This window comes from Sciurus vulgaris, assembly GCF_902686455.1.
Source record: "Sciurus vulgaris genome assembly, chromosome: 2".
NCBI classification, from domain to species: Eukaryota; Metazoa; Chordata; class Mammalia; order Rodentia; family Sciuridae; genus Sciurus; species Sciurus vulgaris.
The window spans coordinates 178,859,938-178,877,299 of record NC_136462.1 but is presented as its reverse complement, the minus strand read 5'-3'; the positions used below and the strand labels follow the sequence as shown (position 1 = coordinate 178,877,299).

Sequence of the window (17,362 nt, the reverse complement as noted above, 5' to 3'; positions counted from 1 at the left end):
ATGAGAAAAGGGAGGTGATACCTAAGGAGGATCAGGAGAGTCCCACACGTTTTTGGATTTCAGTTTCCCAGTCAGTAAAATTGGACAGAGGTCTCTGAGCTAGCTAGCTTTCTCTTTCTTTCTTTCTTTCTTTCTTTCTTTCTTTCTTTCTTTCTTTCTTTCTTTCTTTCTTTCTTTCTTTCTTTCTTTCTTTCTTTCTTTCTTTCTTTCTTTCTTTCTTTCTTTCTTTCTTTCTTTCTTTCTTTCTTTCTTTTCTTCCTTCTCTCTCTCGCTCTCTCTTTTCTTTTTTCTTTTCTTTCGTTAGTGGGGTGGTGGTGCTGGCAGTGAACTGGATATTCTTTTCTCAGTCTGCCAGCAGGTGGCGCTACTCGTTACCCACAGCCTCCAGAGAGCTGCAGAGTCGCAAGTCCCGAGAAGGAAAGGGTGTCCTGGAGCTGCGCCCCCAGGGACAGTGGGACAAAGCAGGGCCGCTGCCCATGGGAGAGGCGCCCGCCGAACCCTGGGAGACTCTCTGGTGCTTTAGGGTCCAGCTTCGCACGCCCCCTGCAGGAAATTCTGGGTACTGCAGGGACCTGAGCCCCGAAGGCAGGGATGGAAACCCGCGCAGTGGAGACCTGTGGCCAGGGTGTGACTAGGGGTCCTGGGGGGTGGGGTCGCGCACCAAGCGTGAGGGAGATTCAGGGGTCGGCTATGGGGTCACCCCTTCCACTCCCTCTACCTGGGCAGAGGCTACAGGTAGTTGTCTTCAGTAGCATCGCCTCTACCCCTGGACTCATCATCATCATCGTCGTCATCTTCGTCGTCGTCTGGGGCCAGAGCCTCGATGTCGTGCGTGATGTCGGTCAGCAGCCTGTGGAAGGCCTGGGCCTCTGGCCGCTGGGCTGCACCATCGTAGCTGCGCACCGCGGACGCCGACGTGGAGCTCATACTGCGCTTGATGCGGCCGAAGCTGTCGGTGAGGATGCCGCCCTCCCGGATGCCCACGCTCTCCAGGAAGCCCTCAAAGTAACCGATGTCCTGGTCCGGGATGAAGGGCCGCATCCCTGCAGGCCGCGGGGCACAGTGATTCTCGGGGTTCAGCCACTTCCACTCCCACGAGGATGCTCCCTCCCTGGAGATCTAAGTTGAGATCCCTGCCACTCACTGTCTGTGTGGCTTTGCCCAGGTTCCTTAGCTCTGAGCAGATATGACGAAATGCTCAGCACGCAGTCAATGCTCACTGTATATATTAACTTGTTTGATATATTATTAATATTAATAATAACATATTATTATTGTTATATTCCCATGTGTAGCTACATGAGTTTGATTAAATAACTACTCTGAGTCTCACTTTCTGCACCTGCTAAATGGGGACATATCATAGCATCTAGTTCCCAGAACTGGGGGCTTTCAACAAGATATTTGGCTTGTGCTGGGTTGTGGCTCAGTGGTAGAGCTCTTGCCTAGCATGAATGAGGCACTGGGTTCGGTCCTCAGCACCACATATAGATTAATTCATTAAATAAAGGTCCATCAGGAAAAGAAAAAAAAAAAAAAAAAAAAAAAAAACCCAAGATATTCGTGGCACACAGTAACTGCCAAACCCGTAGCTTCTCAGTATTAGTATTCCTGTTGTTTTTAGCCATCCTTACTAGCTGTATGACTTCAGATGAGTTTCTTAGTCCCTCAGAGCCTTAGCTTTCTCATGAGAGCTCCCTCCACTAGCTTTGCTCCAAAGATAACACAGCTTTACCAGGACCCTGTTTTTATTAGCCATTTCCTGGCTCTGTCTCAAGTCCCTTCCCTTCTCTCCACCTTGGTCTTCTTGTCTACCCTCTGATCTCAAGATCTTGGTCTGACCAGAGACTGAAGGATGAGAAAATATTCCAAGGCCAGTGCTGGATTGCTAATGGCAAGGGCCAAACAGGAGCCTCAGCCAACGCCTGGGCGGGTCAGGGGCTCACCAAGGAGGAGGAACTTGCGCCGGTCTCCGTAGAGCTTCAGCAGGCCGGCACAGTAGTCCTGGATGGGCAGGCCCAACCGGTACTCCCGCAGCAGCAGTGCAAACTGCTGGATCTCAGGGGGGCCCAGCTTGCTCCGCAGCTGCAGAGGACACCCTTGGAGATCAGTCCCAGAGAGCAACCCACCCAACCCTTGCCTGAAAGATCCAGAACCCATCCCCCAAAATCCTTTCATGACCTACTCAGGGCACACCAGCCCTGTTGGACTGTATCTAAGGATGGGCCGCAGACTCAAGCTGCCTGAGTCCAAATCCTAGCCCCTTGGGTGACTTCTGTGATCTCGGGTAGGTCCTAACCACCACCACCTGCCTTCCCCCTCTGCAACTGAGTAGCAGGATGGCACCTCTCTTCGGATTGTTGAAGGTGCTAGAATAGCGTTTGGCTTACAGTAAACACTCAATTAATGCTGACTGACGTGAGTCAAGCCCTTTCACAAGATGGCCTCAGTTTGCTCCTCTTTCTCCCTGACCTCTCAGGTGTCATGCTTCGGTATGTCCAGGACGGTGCATGGTTCTGCAATGCACCTGTGTGGACTCCAGCCTGCTGCCTGGCCTGTGCTGTCCCAGGGCCTGCCCCTGCTCACCGTGACCATGTAATCTTGCAACTGCTCGAGGCTCAGGCCGCTGTGGTCACTGCCACTGCAGTGGGAACCATGGAAAGAAGGAGTGGATGTGCCGCTGTAACATGCTTCAAACGTGTCCTGGGAGCCATTGCTGTGGGGACAGGAGGAAAGGGGCCTTCACATGCCTGCACTGGCTCCTCTCCCTGGGGTATGCTTCAGGTGAGTGGGCTTGGCCATCACTGCTGTGGGCCTGCTGCCCCTCCTAGACCTCATTTGGCTTCCAAGGCACTGCATGACTTGACCTCTGGCTCCTCTCCAGCCTTGTCCCTCACTTTGTTCCCTCTTGCTCTTTTGCATTCCCACCCAACCTTCTCCTTTTAATTTAATACTCCAAATACCTCTTGACCTCTGGGCCTTTGCACAAGCTCTTCCCTCTGCCTGGAATGCTTCTCTTCCCCTTCCTTTTGCTCAAGCTCTTTTTTTGGGGGGGTGGGGAGCTACTGGGGATTGAACTCAGGGGTGCTCTACCACTGAGCTACACTCCCAGTGCTATTTTAAAATTTTATTCTGAGGCAGAGTCCTGCTAAGTTGCTAAGTCTGGCCTCAAATTTCGGGCTCCTCCTGTCTCAGCCTTCAGAGCAGTTGGGATTATAGGCATGTGCCAAGCTCACTTTTATTCATCCTTTGATCCCAAATGTTGCCTACTCAGGAAGATCTTCCATGATCCCCCACAAAACCAAGTTAGACCCTTTCCAGATCTTCTGCCAAACATCCTCCCTGACCACCGTCTCCCCACACCCTCTGCCATAGCCACAGTGACTTTTTGCCTGCTCAGCCGACACGTCGAGCTTTATTCTGTGTGGAATCTTTGCACTTGCCCTTCCCTCTACCCAGAACAGGCCCCCCCTCATCCTCCAGGTCCTGGTTCCGGTGCCATCAGCTCTGCAAGGCCTTCCTGCCTCCCCAGGTGACCTCTCCTACCTGGCTTCTCTTCAGTGCTTATCATCATTAACGCTCACCGCTGCCTCCTGTGCTGGACTGAAACCTTGGCAAGAGCAGGGACTTTGGTTTTCTTCTTTTTGAGTACCTACTGTGCGCCAGGCATGGGTCTTACCCTCTGTCTTCTTTCCTGCTGTCTCTCCAGCACATAGTACAGTGCCTGGCATGTAGAAGGTACTCACTGACTATAGTCTCATAAAATGTCAACCTCGTCTCTAAATCGTTCTAGAACCACCTAGCATTATTACCTCCAGCGAGGCAGTATAGCTTTCTGGTTAAGGGTGTGGACTCCTGTGTTCATATCCCAGGACCACTGCTTACTAGGTGCTTCACCCTTAGAAAACTAAACTTGATTTCCCTTTTCCTTAGTTTTCTCCATCTGTAAAGTGGGATGATGAAACCCGTGTCTCCAGAATTAGAGCAATTCATATTTGCGAAGTATTTGGAATCATGAACTGTATGGAATAAATAAATAGTAACTGCTACAATGTTACTATGTAGCCACTCAAAAATAATGGTGTGCATTACAGCATTTGGCACACAGCAAGCTCAAAAAATGTTAGTCATCACCATGATTTTCATCTGCAGAAGAATCAGGTTGTTGGTGGACTAGCCTAAGGGTACAGAAACTTAAGGCAAATCTTTTGCCACTAAAAAGAAGAACAAGAAGGGTATATACTACTGGAAAGGACCGTGCCTCACCGCCCCAAAGCCCTTAGTGACATCACTAGAGTAACCAGCTCACATGGATTTTCCCAGGATGCACTTCTATCACTGAAAATCCCATATCCTGGGAAACCCTGCGTTCCTGAGCAAACTGGGAGGATTGGTCACCCAACGGGCAACGTCCCCAGCTGAAATTCCTTTAAGTCCTTCATGTTCCAGCCATGCTTGTAGAGAATGTAATGACCATGTGACCAATAAGATGATCAATAAGATTTAAGCAGAAATTGCTGAGTGGGAAACAGCAGAACTTTTTAAAGAGGCCTCTAGCCTGCTACTGTAATGGCTGGAGCAACAACCACTATACTGATCCATGAGGTGACCCTGAGGGTGAAAGAAAGCACTAAGGAGGGTGTGGCAGGAAAAGAGGAGCCTGGGTCCCTGAAAGACCACGAGGCCCTGAATTTCTGCTCTATTCTGTGTAAAACACAAGGAAAAAAAAAGTTCTATTTTCTTTCAGGGCTTTTAATGACACGGACCCCAAACTAGAGTAAACTAAAATTATTTCTGTCTTTAGCTGTGATTTTGGACCTTACAGGCCACCATTTCTGGATAAGTGGGAGAGAGCTGAAGGTCTCTGTGAATCCAGGTCTGGGTTGTGGTGTCCCCTGGATGCTATGAACACACCAGAGCCGAGGGCTCAGATTACCTCCCCCTCAGGGACCTGCATCTCGACACAAATTAAGTTGGGTCAACTTCTCCTACCCTCTCAGAAGAGTGACCTTGTTTGTGCGGGGGCGGGGAAGCAAGAGTGAAGTCCCCAAGGAGGGTGATACCCACAAGGAGCTGCAGCAGCTGAAGTCCGCGTCGTAGGCATAAGTCCCATCTGTCCGGCAGCTGTCACCTGGACCAGACACAGGGGACTGTCAGAGCAGCAGAGTGGCACCATGATCCCTGCTCCCCCTGGGCAACTCACCCCCCAGTCAGGGCCCCTTCCTGCCTGCCTCCTGGGGCCTGGGAAGAGCAGGTGAAGGGACAGGTGGGGGTGTTTGTGAACCGTGTGTTTGAGGCAAGACAAGAAGAATTTTAGGAGGGAGAAGGAAGTCAGGATGGTCAGAGGAAAACAGCACTATTTACAGAGAGTGTGCCTCTTCCCAGCGGGCTGTCCCACCTCCCCTGCCACTGCTCTGAGCTCACTCAGTGTCACTTCTCAGTGAGGCTGGTTCCTCGTTCCTATTCTCACAGCACTGTCTCTGGTTCTACAGTTATTTAATTACTGTCAGCCTGCCTCGGCCACGAAGCTTCCAGAAGGCAGGGCCACCTCTGGTTTTGTCCATCAGTGTACCCACGTCACTGGATCTGACAGGGTAGGTGCTCAGGAACATTTGTGGAATGAATGAATCTGCTGAATGATTGTTGAATGATCTCATTCGCTTGCCTATCATCCCTGGGAGAGTTGAGAGCTGTCCCAGCTCCCGGGGATGGGAGGGACTTCGGAAGAAAAGAGCCAGCGCCCTGTCGCTGGAGTTATGTAGACAGGGACCACACTGCAGGGAGCTGTGACTGGAGTTCACCTAACAGCCTTGGGGAGGGAGGCTGCTGTAGATAAAAGCTTTGGAACCCCACAGATCTGGGTTCAAATCCTGACTCTGAGCGCGATGTCACCTTCCGCAATTTACTACTGCCTCTTCTGAGCCTCAGTGTCCTCACCTATAAAACTGGAACCCTAAGACCCCAGAGAGTTCTTAATCCATTCAGAGAATCCCCCTTGACCTTCTGTGATGGACGCTGTCCTGTGCCAGGCCAGGAGGGCAGACAAGTTGCAGTGAAGATTGAATAAGATTTGACACCTGAATATTAACTTGATCGTCGGTGATCGATAAATGCCTCTGTTAATCTCATTCTCATTCCAGCCCTTGACTGCATCCAAGGACCCATCTGGAAATACTGTTTTTGATCTAGGAGCCAAGTGGGACGGGAAAGTTCAGAAAGACATGTGCTTAGGTTTTGGCACAGATCCAAAGCAAAAGAGACAAGTTCAAGTGTGAGGAGCTCAGTCTGAATTTGGCAATCTGAGCATCTTTGTTGGATGACCTTAGGTTTGAAGTCATCATGAAGATCAAAATTTTATTTTATGTACATATTAAGGGGACACTGTAATTTTGGTAGAGATTAGGACCCCGAAAGGCCTCAGTAACCCTAAGTCCTAGGTCATCCTTCCTTCCCTGCCTCTGAGGATGCTCCACAGAAGGGAGCCCAGGGATTCTGTACTCACTGCGGCTGCAGAGCCACGGTCGGTCGGGTGTGGACGTGTAGTGGTAACCAGCCCGGTCTACACACTCGATGCTCTGGTCTCCATAGATGATCTGGAAGACCTGACAGATGAGTGCACAGGACTCCTCGGCAGCATCCTGGTCCAGGGAGGAGGAGCAGATCTCAGGCCCTCACCCGTCACCAGGACACCCGTCGCCTCCTCAGACGCTGTGAGCAGGCTCAGAGGCACATGGCTGTGGGCCCCTTTAAATCAAACTCAGAGGTATTTCCCATCAAAATTATATGACTACTCTCTGGGCCTCATGACTCCTTTATAGAATCTAGAGAACTCTGACTTCTCTGCCATGAAAAATGTATTCCAAATTTATAGGAGTCCTGAAACTTATCTAAAGGAAGCCCTAATTTGCCAGGCAAAGTGGAACATGCTGGTGATCCCATCAAATCAGGAGGCTGAGGCAGGAGGATTACAGGTTGGAGGTCAGCCTGAGCAAACTTAGTGAGACACTTAGCAACTTAGTGAGACCCTATCTCAAATAATAATAATAATAATAATAATAATGGGAGCATGCTTGTAGCTCTGTGGTAAACTTCTCCTGGGTTCAGTACCCAGTACCAAAATAATAATGATAATAATAATAATAATGATAATAATATTAATAAAATAAGGCCTATTTTAACTTGATATACAGGTATAAAAGTTGAAGTTCAGAGAGAAGTATTAGTTGGGATTAGAACTCAGGTCTTCTAGTACCAACTAGGGGGAGATATTAAAAGTATCAAGATTTTAGCTTCAACATAGTCACTACTATTGGATGCTATCTTTAGATATGAGCTTCCTATTACTCAGTGCAAAAATGAAAGTAGGATGAATATATAAACTTCGTTCTCTGGTAGAAGGAAGGAGTTCAAGTTCTCGGGTAAAACCTCTTTGAAAGTGCACATTCTTTGAAGAGGAATTCACATCTTTATGTTCTTAAGTAAGAGACACAAAAGAAGCAATAACTAATGCAGACAGAATCTCCTCTTGTAGTTATTTTCTATTTTGTGTCTCTAAAAAGTCCAAGGTGTACATTCAAATATAACTCAGGTTAGCATTTGGGGGTTGTGAGGGACTACTATTCATTAAACTGGGATCGATCCTGACAATGACCCTACAAAATGGTCAGGGTAGAGAGGATCCTTATTTTATAGTTAAGATGTTAAGACTTAGAGTGGGGGCTGGGGAATAGCTCAGTTGGTAGAGTGCTTGCCTCACATGCACAAGGCCCTGGGTTCGATCCCCAGCACTGCAAAAAAAAAAAAAAAAAAAAAAAAAAAAAACTTGTATTGGGTCAGTGATTTGCCTGGGCTCAGAGGACAGGTCTGTGACAGTAGATAAAACTGGTAGCACATGTGGCTCTTGCCTCTAACTCTACCCTCTTAGGTCCCACAATGCCTTGAAAGGAGGCCAGAGGCTCAGACACCCTTGGAAAGCAACTCTTATTCATTTACTCATTCCACAAGTTCTCATTTCATCCTACTATGTGGCAAGCTTTGGGTCAGGCCCTGTACCCTAAAATCCCCAGAGGCTGGTGGGGTAGGCAGGGAATCCTGTTGCCTCCCTGGGGAACCTGATTTCCAGGCCCTTCACTCTGCCAACTCTTTCCTCTTCCTCACCCTTCAGTTTGAAAAGCACAAACTCACTTTCTCCATTGAAAATGGGTCCCCTCCCCCATTCTCTATCCCTGCAATCTGCTTATTTCCTCCTTAGTCCCTGGGGCAAGGTATAATGTAAGATGCATTCATTTATTCATTCAGCCAGTTGGTATTTAGTATGCACTTATTATGTGCCAGGCATGGGTCTAGGTGCCAGGGGGACCACAGAGAGCCACCCAGAACACACAGGTCTCTTGCACTCTACAAGAAGGTCAGTCTGGCTACAGTGGAATAAAGTGTGGGGTGGGGGTAGAAAGAGGTGAAGCGTGGGGTCCACGGCTGGAGCTTGGATGGCCTTATAAGCAATTATAAGGATGTTGACTTTTACTCCAAGTGAAAGGAGGGGCCGCTGGAAGATTTTGAGCAGTGGTATGATGTGACTTAAGTGTTAACAGGACTGCTCTGATTTTGTAGGGAAACAGACTATAAGAAAGGGCTGAGCCAGTGATGGGGTAACAGCATAATTCCAGTGAGAGATGATGGAACATGGGCCTGGGTGGGGATAAGGGAAGATGCAGAAATGGGTTTTGGTTATATTTGAAAAATAGGGCCAAGAGGATTTATTGACAGAGTACACAGGGTGTGAGAGTGTGCGAAAGAGAGAGGAGGGAGGGAGGGAAAGAGAAGCCAGGGACCACTGCAAGGTTTCAGCCTGAGCAACAGAAAGATGGAGCTGCCATTCACCAAGACAAGGGAGGTCAAGGAGCCTCAGGTTTGGGGGAGAAGATCCAAAGCTCAGGTTTGGATGTGTTAAGCTTAGATGGTCACTAGACCTTGGAATGAAGAGACTGAATAGAGATTTGGTGACAGATGAAATTACAGGGGTCCCAGTGTTTTAAAAGTGAGGAGACCAAGTGGGCTTAGTGGTGCATGCCTGTAATCCAAGCTACTTGGGAGACTGAGGCAGGAGCATCTCAAGTTCAAGGCCAACTTTAGCAACTTAGCAGGAACCTGTCTTGAAATAAAAAGTTAAAAAAGAAAAACCTGGAGAGGTAGCTCTGTGGTAGAGCTCTTGAATACCAGGTGTAAGGCCCTGGGTTTAATTCCCAGTACAACAAACACAGGTACATATACACATGCAGTGAGACTACTGGTCACCTATAAATGAGTGTGGCTAAGGAAAGAAGATCCAGGATGATGCCGGAGGCACTCCAACTTTCAGAGGTTGCAGAGAAGAGGGGGAACTAGCTCTGGAGAAGGAGCCAGAGAGGCAGGAGGAAAACCAGAAGAATGCATAGAGTGGACCCAAGTGAGATGTCCCAAGGGGAGGGAATCTGCTGGTGGTGGAGTTTCCTGGTGACTGTTCCCCTCTCCCTCCAGCCACTACTTCCGGTTTTTCACCGCTGTTTATATAGAGGGAGCAAGGAGCTGGAAGCCCTGAGACAGAGGAAAGCTTAGAAGGTGCCAGCTAGGCTGCATGCTGCTAAGGGAGGGCACCAAATGGCTCTCCCACCTCTGTACCACAGCACCTCGCCCAGTGCCTAGCACATAGCGGGCACTCAATAAACACGGTCAAATGAATAAGAGCAAGGGTGAATCTGAAGAATGAGGGAGATTGGTGGGAAGGCAAGAATGGCAGGCATGTCTTCTGTCTTGCTCTCCACCTGCATTACTCTACCCACTCTGAACTTCCTGAGTTTGAATCTTGAAGTCACCATCTGCTTCCCCTGAAACCTCGCATTAGTTACTTTATCTCTGGATCTGTTTCCTTCCCTAAAGAATGGAAAAGGTATATTATTTGCCTCTAAATATTGCTGTGAAATTTAAATGCTGATGCCAACCCCCATCTGCCACTCCACTCCTGCTGGTCTTAGTGTCCTTGTGATTGTTACTGTGGCGGTGGTGACACTGAGCATACTGGAGCAGAAACAGGTCTGGAGGAGGGGGTTATGATCAAGTCTACTGGCCATTTTGAGTTTTAGTCCCACTGGGGGACCCAGGGAGAGGTGTCCCAGGGGGGTACAAGGTTGGCGTCATGGGCACGCTTAAGTCCTGGGTGGGACCGAAGGAAGGAAAAGGCAGACCCCAGGAACCTCGTGAAAGAGGCGGGGTGGGCGGGAACAATGTTCCCCAGGCAAGGCACTAGGTGCCCTCAGGCTCACCCTGTTGGCCACAGCCAGGATGACAAGGTTGCAGTAGGCATCGGGGCTGGGGTCCTGAGGGTCCAGAGGGTTGGGGCCGGGGTGGCGCCGCTCCCAGCTGCCACCGCCGCTGCCCGCCTGCCTCCGCTCCCAGCTGCCGCCCGGCTTGCCCGCGCCGCCGCCGCCGCCCGCGTGTCGCCGCTCCCAGCTGCCGCTGAATGTCTGCCGCCGCTCCCAGCTGCCGGACGCCCGCGGCCCGGCGCGCTGGCGCTCTAGGCTGCCTCCGCCGCCGCCCCCCGCCCGGGCCTCTGCGCTCGCGCCTCCGCCCCACGCCATCCGCCAGTCCAGGCTGCAGATGGTGTGGCGCCGCTCCGCGGTGCCCACCCGCCGCTTCTCGGGCGCTGCGCCCGGCGGGCCCGGGTCGCGTCCCGCACCGCCTGGGCTAGCGTCCACGCCGGCCGGCACCGGGTCCACGCCCAGACCTAGGAGAGGCCGGGGCGGTCAGCTGCAGGAGATCGCGGCTAAGGGACCCCTCCCGAGGCCATCTGGAGGATCTCCCCGGCCGCTCTGGAGTCGGGTGCCCCTGGCCCAGCATACCTGGCCCCAGGTCCACCTCGACTACCCGGCAGTACAGCCCTTCGGTACCTCACTCTGCACTCCGCGCCCTGCGCTCGATCTCTGACTCCTCCCCTGGTTTTGACTCCACTCCTGGCCTAGGGGTGGTGGTCAAGTCTTTCCTACCCTCTTCACCTCACCCCAACGCCCTGGCCTCAGATCTGCCTTCTGACTTGAGGGTGGTGGCCGAGCTATTCCCTGCCTCTTTACTGTGCCCTGAATTCTGACCACGTCCTGGTTTTAACACCGCCCCCGCCCGCCGCGACGTGGACTCCGAGTTCTCTCGGGTCCTCGGCCCCGCCCCTGGCCCCGCCTCGCCCCGGTTGTGCAGCACCTTCCACCGACTTCACCAGCCGCTAGCTCCGCCCCTGCACGTGGCCCCGCCCTCAGGTCGGAAGGCTCTCCTAACCCGTGGATGCAGACCTGTGGTCACGCTCCCTTTCTTCACTCGCTTTAACTTAGGGCCCTGCCCTGGCCTCAGGTTTCCGACTTCTCCACCCTTCCACGGCTCCACCACCTGGCATCAGGAAAGCGGGTCGGGCCCACTGTCACTCAACCTCGGGCTCCGTCTACTTGCATACGGTTTCTTCCGCCTGACGCTAGTCTCAGGGTGTTATGATCAGGCCTTTTGCATAAACCGCTCTCCCATCCTCAAGCTCCAGCCCTGCCGCAGGTCACACCCATTCCCAGGACTAGAAGTTAGGCCCTTTCTCTCTCTGCCCTCTCTCTCGGTCCTCCGACGCAGGGTCCTGCATGCTGTACCGGTCTTAAGTACTAGCAAGTGCAGCGCGTCGTCCTGTAGGTAGGAAGCGGCGGCGATCTCGTGTGTCGGGATGCGCAGAATGAGCTCCTCGTTGTCGCGCCAGGTGAGCAGCAGGCAGCGGGCCGACAGGCTCAAGATGCTGTCCTGCTCCGCCGTGGTCTTCAGCGGCAGTTCCTTCAGCTGCTGCAGGGATAGTCAGATCGTCTAAGTCCCCAGTGCGGGGAGGGTGGAGAAGGAGAAGGGGACCTGGGAGACCCTGCCCTCCTTCCTCCCCAGAGCCTCACCCTGGCGGTGTCCAGAAGCTGGAGGAGTTCATCCCTGCTGGAGGGGTTCAGTGAGGAAGTCACCCAGGTGAGGTGGCCCAGGAACTGGATGGGAAATGGGGTAGAGAGATCACTCTGAAGCCTTGGAGGACCCTGGCCTCCTCATTGACACAATAAAATAGGCTGGGATGAAAACATCTACATTAATAATAACCTGATAATAAATTTTATTGAACCCATCATAGAAGCCAGACACAGTTCTAAGAGCTTTATGCTTCACTCATTCATCCTCACTTTAAGGATGAAAACGTGGCTAAAAATCCTGCCCAGAGGGCTGGGGATGTAGTTCAATGGGAGAGCACTTACCTAGCATGTGTGAGGCCCTGGGTTCAATCCCAGCACGAGAGAGAGAGAGAGAGAGAGAGAGAGAGAGAGAGAGAGAGAGAGAGAGAGAGAGAGAGAGAGAGAGAGAGAGAAAGGAGAGAAAGACCTACACAGGTTTATACTGCTAGAAAAGGCAAGACTAGACTCCACATTCCAGACCCCACACTCTCAAATGCTAGCTGATATTGCCTTAACACAGTCATTTTGCTATAAGATTCTGCAAAGCTTATTATTATAGCTTTCTTTGTTTTTTTTCAGTGCTGGCCTGGGAACCCAGGGACTCTGATGAAGCCCTCTACCTTTGAACTACACCCTTGGCCTCCACTCTGGTAGCTTGAAAGAACTGACCCCCTGTGAATTTCCTTGTAGCCTGAGTGGCTGTCTCCACCGCCAACCTCATTGCCAAATGGATTACAAATTACTTGTCCTCTTTACGATTCCGTTACAGAAGTCAAATGAAAAGGAAAGAATATCAGATTAGTATATCATTTTGTCAGAAAAGTGATGCTCTACCAAGCAAAGTGGTGCTTGCCTGTAATCCTCACTTCTTAGCAGACTGAGGCAGGAGGACCATAAGTTTGAGGCCAGCCTGAACAATTTAGTGAGACCCTGTCTCAAAATAAGAATTTTGAAAAGGACTGGGGATGTAGATCAGTGGCAGAGCACTCCTGGATCCATCTCCAGTGCACATAAACACAACAAAAGAAACAGAAAAAAAACCTCAAAATAAAAAGGACTGGGATGTAGCTCAGTGGTAGAATGCCCCTGGGGTCAATACCCAGTACCCTTGTCCCTCACAAAAAAGAAAAATGATGCTTCGGATCAACATATTAATTCTCCATTCATTCTTCTTAAAATTTTGTTCTAATTGGTTCCATTCATTCTTAAGTATAACTGAACATTATCACTTAAATGTTATTGAATATGAGAATTATTTTTTTCATTATTTTTAGTTGTATTCTTCTAGGTGAATTCCACCAAACTTTCCCTCTTCTTTTTATTGTCTCTGAAATTTCAGTCTCCAGTTTTTAAGTATATTTATTGGTTAGCTTTTCCCTCTATATAGGGTTTCCAGATAAAATATATATGGCAGATAAAGTACAAAATGACAGTTAAATTTGAATTTCAGATCAACGAGAATTTTGTTTTTAGGTTTTTTGTATGTGTAGTATGTACAATATTTGGGACATGTTTATGCTAAAAAAGTATTCATTGCTTATCTGAATTTCAAATTTAACTAGGTGGCCTGTTTGCTAAATCTGCAACTCTATCCCTTAGCAGTCTTCTCTGGCTAAATCAGGATCCCCTACTGCTCCTTCATGGTATCCTGGAAATAAAAGCAAAACCTCTAGGTAGTCAGAGTCCTTTGTGGCTTGCTCTTAACCTGGACACTATCAGAGTAACCACAAAGTCATTGTAGTGAAAGCTCATGGGAGAATAGAACTTTCCAGAGCAGGGAACCCTCTCTCAGTCGCTCTCCCCTGAGAGTAGGTTAGGAGCCCATGTTGAGATGGGAACACAGGTGCTCAGTGGAAGAAGGTCACTTGCTGAGGGTGCACAGTGTAATGCAGGGACCAGGTTAACATGAACCCAGGCCCGCTTCCCATGAACCGCAACCGGTCAGGGGCTGGTGTAGGGAACAGAAAATGTCTCTTCTGACCCCAAGGCTGCTCCTGTCCCTTCTCATCCCACACTCACCTTGACCTCTTTCTCCAGGTAGTCACACAGCAGAATCTGGGGGTCGATGAGGTAGTCGGGGGGATAAAGGGGCATTGAGTGCAGGGGCCGGCGGCTCACACTGGTCCGAAAGGCTGCACGGCGTGCAGCCTTGGGGAACACCAGCCTTCGAATGGGGGACACAAAGCCCTGGGGGAGACAGGGAAAAACAGTAATAACAGTAATAATGGCTTCAACAATCACTTACCTTGTTCACCGTTTTACTTATATGAGCAAATTTAATTTTCATGAAAACTTTGTAGAAAGGGTTCCCAATTTACAGATGGAGAAATGAAGTCCCAGACAGGGAGTTAGCTGGTAAAGTCACCAGCTAGTAGCAGTGGAACCAGTATTTCACCTTGGGAAGTCCAGCTCTAAAACCTCCGTTCTAATCACCCAGGTGAAGGTATGGTCCCTGCCAACCAGGTTTAAGGATTGGGTCCAGATGAGGGCAGATACAGAAAAATAGTCAGTGTGGCCCAGTATTAGGCACTTAGGTATTTGTTAGGCTATTCTCTGTGTTTCCTTAAAAGTTAGAAATGAGTAATAAGTAAATTAAGTCTAATTCAGAGGCAACTGTACAAAAATGACTTAGATCAAGGTTTAAGGTGCACATTCCAGGGGCCCAGTGCAGAACAGTAGAATCTAAACCTTACAAGAAAGTCTGAGCACTTCTCTCAGACAGCAGTTGTCAGTGTGTGGCTACTGGACCAATGGTGGCACTTGGGAGCTTGAGAGAAATGCAGATCCCCAGCCCCACCTCGCACTGGAAGCCCAGCAATCGAGGTTTGGCATGCCCTCCGATGATTCTGATGTGTGACCCAGTGTGAGATCCAACCCCAGAGCAGCTGTCCCTACCCCGGCTGCTCTCTACCTCTACCTGGGCAGCTTCTAAAACTGCAGGTGCCCAGGCTACACCCCAAACCATAAGACTCAGAAATTCTGGAACTGGAATCCAGGCATCAGAATTTGTAAATCATCCCTGAGTGATTTGAGTGGCAAATGACAGCTGAAACCCAACGAGGGTGCAAAATGTGCAGTGTGATTACTTAGCTTCCATAGCAAGGGTGAGCAAGGACCACGCCCCGCCTTCAGGAGCCCACATTCTAGTTTGGGTAAACAGGATACAAAAGTCAAGTGCATGTGTTCATCTACTTATTGACTCAGTAGGCATCCATTCATGGGCCCTGCACTGGGTATTGGGGTTGGACCCAGACCTTGCCTCCAGGGCTTGTGATAAAGAACCTAAAATCCCAAGTCTCAGACTGTACGGTGCTGTGTGTTCTGATTTAGTAGACCTGGGGTGGGGCCTAGACTGCATTTCTAACAAGGTGCCAGCGAATGTGGATACTAGAATCTGCACCCCACAGTAGCCAGTGTTTCTCAGAGCCTGACCCCACAGCCAGTATCACCTGGGAAGCTATTAGAAATGCAAATTCCAGATCCCATCCCAGGCCTATTGGATCAGAAATTGGGGGTGAGACCTGATGATCTGAATTTTGTCAAGCTCTCCAGGCGATTCTGATGCATACCTACTTAGGTTCTAAAACCTATGTCATGGAGCCCGCATGGGGTGTGTGGAAGTTCTGAGAAACGAGAGCAAAATACCAGGGAGAAGGGGTTCCAAGCAGGTGGCACGGCAGGAGCAAACACCTGGAAGCTTCCAAGGCTGGGTGGGAATGATCCTGGGGGAGCCCTGTGCAGTCTCTGTGGGGGCTGATTATGGCGTGAACAAGGCAGGCAGGCCTCAAATGCCACATAGGTGAGTGTCCGGGGCAGGTGATCCTGAATGTTCCAGCCCTGCCCACTCCTAGAACTGAATAGGGAGCCTTTTATGCAATTGCACGTTAATCAATCCATTGTCTTTTTTTAAAATTTAAATTAATAGTTGTTTGTCCCACTAGACTGTAAGCAGGGCCCTTATTTGACTTTGCTCACCACTGCATCCCCACCAGCATCAGGCACAATTCATGGGACACATATCTATCAAAAGAATGAAGCGGCTGGGTGCAGTGGCGCATGCCTATGATCCCAGTGGCTTGGGAGGCTAAGGCAGGTGGATCACAAGTTCAAGGCTAGCCTTAGCAACTTAGTGAGGCCCTGTCTCAAAATAAAAAAAATAAAAAGGGTTGCGGATGTGGCTTAATGTGGCACTCCTGGGTTCAATCCCCAGTACCCAAACAAAACAACAAAAACCCACAACACAACAAAACAAACAACAGCAATAACAACATGAACCAAGAGAGGACACACACGTTTGGAGGCCCAGTGATGACACAGGTGCCTTTTAGGATGCCTCTGACCCAGGCCTCTCGAGGAAAGAGGGCTCTGTGTGGATGGGGGTGGGGTGGGAGCTGGCATCTGAGGAGCTCCCTGAACCCCAAGAAGACGAGATGCCCAGAGAAGCAGACTAGAAAAGTTCTGAGTCAGGAAGGGGCGAAGATGGAGGGCTAGGACCTCGGAGTTGGCGTTGTGCAAAGGTAAGGAGCAGCAGGTGTGGTAGAAACACAGCAGGGGGCAGGCAGGAGACACCCCGGATGGCAACTGCTGGCACAAAACTGCCATGGCTGGGCCCTTCCATCCTTGTTGGTGGGGGAGCAGGGGAATGGGTCTGCTCTGTGTCCCTCCCTCTGAAGTGGCAGGAGGGAGCCACGGAGAACACCAGGGAAGCACGTTTCCTTGTCTTTCTGCACAGGGGTGGCAGAGGCCACCAAAGGTAGAAAAACAGACAAGGGAGTCCAGAGCCCAGATGTCTGGCTGCCAAAGGTAGAAAGGAAGGTCCTTCCAAATAAGACGGAAGGCCCCGCTCAGGCCACTTGCCACCCCCACCCCCGGGCTGCCCCGTTCCTGGCTTCAGGGACATTCCTCTACCCCGTGTCCCTCTCCAACTCCCACCTACCTTCTTCCCTTTCTTGACTTCATATTCCATGGTGAAGGGCCCTCCACTCCTGTCACCCTCCCAGCCACCCCTCCTGCCCACCCCGCCCCCAGTTCTTTTGTTCTTTTTCCTGCCTGGTCGGAAACTCCACCGGCACTGCAGTTTTCCTGTCCCTCCCATCTGATGGGGCGGGCAGTGGGGACACAGCCTTGGGACTCTACCCCTGAAGGCTGGAAGCTCAGGCAGAAAGGCTCAAGGCCTCCAGCCAGAAAGCATGCTGTGGAGGAGCTCGGCAGTTGGGTAAGACTGGAGAGGAGTCCCCCAAATGTGAAGCCAAATCTGGAAAACTCTAAGTTCCAGTTCTGCTTCTGCTATCAACCTTGCTGTGTGACCTTCGCCAGTCAAGCCAGTTCCCCCTTTCAGAGCCTGCTGCCCCCTCCCCTCTAGAAATCGGGAGTAAGCCTCG

General features: G+C 50.5%; 1 protein-coding gene across 2 annotated transcripts; it reads right to left on the bottom strand.

Moving 5' to 3' along the window:
* Nucleotides 1-276: 276 nt before the first annotated feature.
* Nucleotides 277-16,982, bottom strand: CCM2L (CCM2 like scaffold protein). 2 transcript variants are annotated; one of them, XM_079128819.1, is made up of 10 exons: nucleotides 16,918-16,982; nucleotides 14,001-14,168; nucleotides 11,940-12,023; nucleotides 11,655-11,838; nucleotides 10,299-10,759; nucleotides 6,503-6,638; nucleotides 5,068-5,131; nucleotides 2,587-2,716; nucleotides 1,947-2,085; nucleotides 277-1,043 (listed from the first exon to the last, which is right to left on the bottom strand). In XM_079128819.1, exons 1-10 carry the CDS (start codon nucleotides 16,945-16,947, stop codon nucleotides 730-732), a joined length of 1,710 nt encoding a protein of 569 aa, XP_078984945.1. In that variant the 5' UTR covers nucleotides 16,948-16,982; the 3' UTR covers nucleotides 277-729. The 2 variants fall into 2 exon arrangements, with proteins under 2 accessions (XP_078984945.1, XP_078984946.1); XM_079128820.1 differs by lacking the exon at nucleotides 16,918-16,982 and adding an exon at nucleotides 15,627-16,089.
* Nucleotides 16,983-17,362: the final 380 nt, after the last annotated feature.

Excerpts from the sequence above, each read along its gene's own strand:
- CCM2L (XM_079128819.1), bottom strand. The coding sequence starts at position 16,947 with ATGGAATATGAAGTCAAGAAAGGGAAGAAG. Across the intron at positions 14,169-16,917 it reads AAGTCAAGAAAGGGAAGAAG|GGCTTTGTGTCCCCCATTCG; the intron begins GTAGGTGGGAGT and ends TGTCTCCCCCAG. Across the intron at positions 2,717-5,067 it reads TTCAGCTGCTGCAGCTCCTT|CAATGGCTCCCAGGACACGT; the intron begins GTGGGTATCACC and ends CTGTCCCCACAG.